The sequence below is a fragment of the Micropterus dolomieu genome, linkage group LG19 (genome assembly GCF_021292245.1).
Source record: "Micropterus dolomieu isolate WLL.071019.BEF.003 ecotype Adirondacks linkage group LG19, ASM2129224v1, whole genome shotgun sequence".
Lineage (NCBI taxonomy): Eukaryota > Metazoa > Chordata > Actinopteri > Centrarchiformes > Centrarchidae > Micropterus > Micropterus dolomieu.
This window is the reverse complement of record NC_060168.1, coordinates 33,083,445-33,087,201: the sequence shown is the minus strand read 5'-3', so window position 1 is coordinate 33,087,201 and position 3,757 is coordinate 33,083,445. Positions and strand designations below refer to the sequence as shown.

The following is a 3,757-nucleotide window of genomic DNA, read 5'->3' as shown; positions in this document are numbered from 1 at the left end:
GGAGCTCAGTGCATCATGGGAAATCCCCCGGCAGTCTAGGCCTATAGCAGCATAACTAAGGGATGGTTCAGGACTCACCTGAGCCAGCCCTAACTATAAGCTTTATCAAAGAGGAAAGTCTTAAGCCTACTCTTAAATGTGGAGATGGTGTCTGCCTCCTGAACCCAAACTGGAACCTGGTTCCACAGGAGAGGAGCTTGATAGCTGAACGCTCTGGCTCCTAGTCTACTTTTGGAGACTCTAGGAACCACAAGTAACCCTGCATTCTGGGAGCGCAGTGCTCTGGTGGGGTAGTAAGGTACTATGAGCTCTTTAAGATAAGATGGTGCCTGACCATTAAGAGCTTTGTAGGATTTTAAATTCTATTCTGGATTTTACTAAAAGCCAATGCAGAGAAGACGATATGAGATTATATAATAGTGTAAGATCGCTGTACTCTCATCCCCCCCCCCCAGTCCAAACACATGACGAGCTGTTACTGGGGCTCCAGCAGCTCTGCGGCCGAGCGTCACGATCCCAGCCTGCCGTACCTGGAGCAGTACCGCATCGACCCGGCTCAGTTCACCCAGCTGTTCACCGCACTCGCTCCCTGGGTCTGTGGAGGCCACACCCACACACTGTCGGCCCGCCTCTTCAGACTCCTGGACCAGAACCAGGACGGACTGGTCAACTTCAAAGAGTTCATCACTGGACTCAGTAAGTCCAGACACCAGATGGTTTAACTGGTTCTGATCAGTGTTTCATGCCTCATTTCCGCTGCAGGGTACCAAAGGTCTGTTCCTGTAGGTCTCCTTTCCAGTCGTCCGAGCACTCAAAGCTCTTTACACTACGTCAGCAGTGGAAAATAAAAAGTAGTGGTACCACTAGTGAGTCGGGTCAGACAGTACATGCAGAGGGAATGAGGCTTTAGTCTCCTCAGAGGAGGAACGTCTGCACATATTTTCAGTCTTTGTTGTATCACAGTTGATGCTCGGTGTTGGTTTGTGTGTTTGCAGGTGGGATGTATCATGGAGACATGACAGAGAAACTCAAACTGCTGTACAAGCTCCACCTCCCACCAGGTAACAGTTCAACAGAGGCCATCAGGCTCAGCGGTCACATGACGTTGGTTATCACCTCAATCCAGCCACGAGCGCGTTCATATCAACGATGACCAGTCACGAACATGGACAGTCTGCTGGCAGCAGAGCGGCAGAACTGTAATCTGAGACAGACAGGAAGCAGGTGAACACCTGATCCAGCTGCAGCAGGAAGTCACAAACTCTCCAGCTGTGTGAAAGCTGATAACATCAGGAGCTCTGACTGTGATCACGAGTGTGTTTTGTTAAATCAGCGTGTTGTTAGTAGGGCCGGCCCGATGGGATCTTTAGAGCTTCCATAGTAATGAACAGGAAAAAGCTTCCTGTAATTTAACTAGCTCGAAATGTTTTTAATAGATAAAAGCAGAACAGCAGCAGAAGGATCAGAGACCTTTTATACTGCTGATCTCTTCAGCATCAGGCACAGTGGCGACCCACAGTTGTCCCTGCAGTGACCTCGGTAACCTCGTGTCCTGCTTCCTGGTAACCTCGTGTCCTGCTTCCTGGTAACCTCGTGTCCTGCTTCCTGGTAAACTTGTGTCCTGTTTCCTGGTTCCTCGGTAACCTCGTGTCCTGTTTCCTGGTTCCTCGGTAACCTCGTGTCCTGTTTCCTGGTTCCTCGGTAACCTCGTGTCCTGCTTCCTGGTTCCTCGGTAACCTCGTGTCCTGCTTCCTCGGTAACCTCGTGTCCTGCTTCCTGGTGCCTCGGTAACCTCGTGTTCTGCTTCCTGGTTCCTCGGTAACCTCGTGTCCTGCTTCCTGGTTCCTCGGTAACCTCGTGTTCTGCTTCCTGGTGCCTCGGTAACCTCGTGTCCTGCTTCCTGGTAACCTCGTGTCCTGCTTCCTGATGCCTCGGTAACCTTGTGTCCTGCTTCCTGATGCCTCGGTAACCTCGTGTTCTGCTTCCTGGTGCCTCGGTAACCTCGTGTTCTGCTTCCTGGAGCATCGGTAACCTCGTGTTCTGCTTCCTGGAGCCTCGGTAACCTCGTGTCCTGCTTCCTGGAGCCTCGGTAACCTCGTGTCCTGCTTCCTGGAGCCTCTGTAACTTCGTGTCCTGCTTCCTGGAGCCTCGGTAACCTCATGTTCTGCTTCCTGGAGCCTCAATAACCTCGTGTCCTGCTTCCTGGTGCCTCGGTAACCTCGTGTCCTGCTTCCTGGTGCCTCGGTAACCTCGTGTCCTGCTTCCTGGTGCTCCCTGGTGCCTCGGTAACCTTCTGTTCTACTTCCTGGTGCCTCGGTAACCTTGTGTTCTGCTTCCTGGTGCTTCCTGGTGCCTCGGTAACCTTCTGTTCTGCTTCCTGGTGCCTCGGTAACCTCGTGTCCTGTTTCCTGGTGCCTCGGTAACCTCGTGTCCTGTTTCCTGGTGCCTCGGTAACCTCGTGTCCTGTTTCCTGGTGCCTCGGTAACCTCGTGTCCTGTTTCCTGGTGCCTCGGTAACCTTCTGTTCTACTTCCTGGTGCCTCGGTAACCTTCTGTTCTGCTTCCTGATGCCTCGGTAACCTTGTGTCCTGCTTCCTGGTGCCTCGGTAACCTCGTGTCCTGCTTCCTGGTGCCTCGGTAACCTCGTGTCCTGCTTCCTGGTGCCTCGGTAACCTCGTGTTCTGCTTCCTGGTGCCTCGGTAACCTCGTGTCCTGCTTCCTGGTGCCTCTTGTGTGTTCCTGAATCTACTGTCCAAACACCAGGTCATACATGGACTCACAGGATGGTTCAGTCTGTTTGTTTGTTTGTTTGTATTGCAGCTCTGTGTCCTGAGGAGGCGGAGTCAGCTCTGGAGGCAACACACTTCTTCACCGAGGACGTGCCACGAGGTAAACACATGATAGATACTTTAGACATTTATATTTACATTTACTCATGTGGCAGACGCTTTTATCCAAAGTGACTTACATTTGAGGAACAACATACAATCATCAACAGAGCATCAAATACAGACAAACTGACTGAAATACATACTAGTAAGCGCTAATGGCACATATCGCATCAATGGGGTAAATACCATGGGAAGAAGTTAGAGTTAATAAATAAGTGCTATCAATGCAAGATAACTGTAGGGGATAGAAGAAGAAGAACACAGGAAGTGCGTGTTAGGAGTTAGAGGTGTTGTAAGAGGAAGTGTTCTCGGAAAACGACAGACCTACTGCAGTATTTCTACCACCCCCAGTACTACTACTACTACAGTACACCGCTGCTGTCAGAGTTGGTCGTGCTTCAGGACGGGTCAGTTCTGGTTCAGACGACCTGCTGTAACAACAAGTGATGAACAGTTGGTCTGATTAAAGCAGCTCACCTTTATTTTCACCATCACTCGTTTCCCAAAGTCACATCTTCAGACTCTTCATTCACTGTCAGCAACCAGGTCCCATAACCAGCTGCGTCTGGACTGAAACGATCAATCGCTGATTATCATAAAATGTATTGATTGATTGAATTAAGTTTTTTTTGATCGACTATGATTAATCGGCTAATTGTTGCAGCTCTGTAAATAAAATATCCTGAAGTTTCAGTTTGATCTTCACTAACAATCTGATGTTTCCTCTGTCACTCACACTGATCTGTCTTCCCCTCCTCTTCCTCCTGCACCTCCCACCCCCCCCCCCCCCTGCTGCTCCGCCTCCTCCTGCTCCTCCCCCCACCATCCTCCTCATCCTCCTCCTCCTCCTCCCCTGCCCCTCCTCTT

The 3,757-nt window shown here is 50.7% G+C and overlaps 1 protein-coding gene across 2 annotated transcripts in view; it reads left to right on the top strand.

The window, feature by feature from the left end:
- The window catches only part of LOC123957884 (TBC1 domain family member 9B), a 28,989-nt gene that overhangs the window by 20,904 nt on the left and 4,328 nt on the right, over nt 1-3,757 (top strand). For both annotated transcript variants that reach the window (XM_046030978.1, XM_046030977.1), the window contains exons 17-19: nt 456-696; nt 996-1,061; nt 2,820-2,888. In XM_046030978.1, coding sequence (XP_045886934.1) covers nt 456-696; nt 996-1,061; nt 2,820-2,888 — 376 coding nt within the window. The remainder of the gene's footprint in view (nt 1-455; nt 697-995; nt 1,062-2,819; nt 2,889-3,757) is intronic.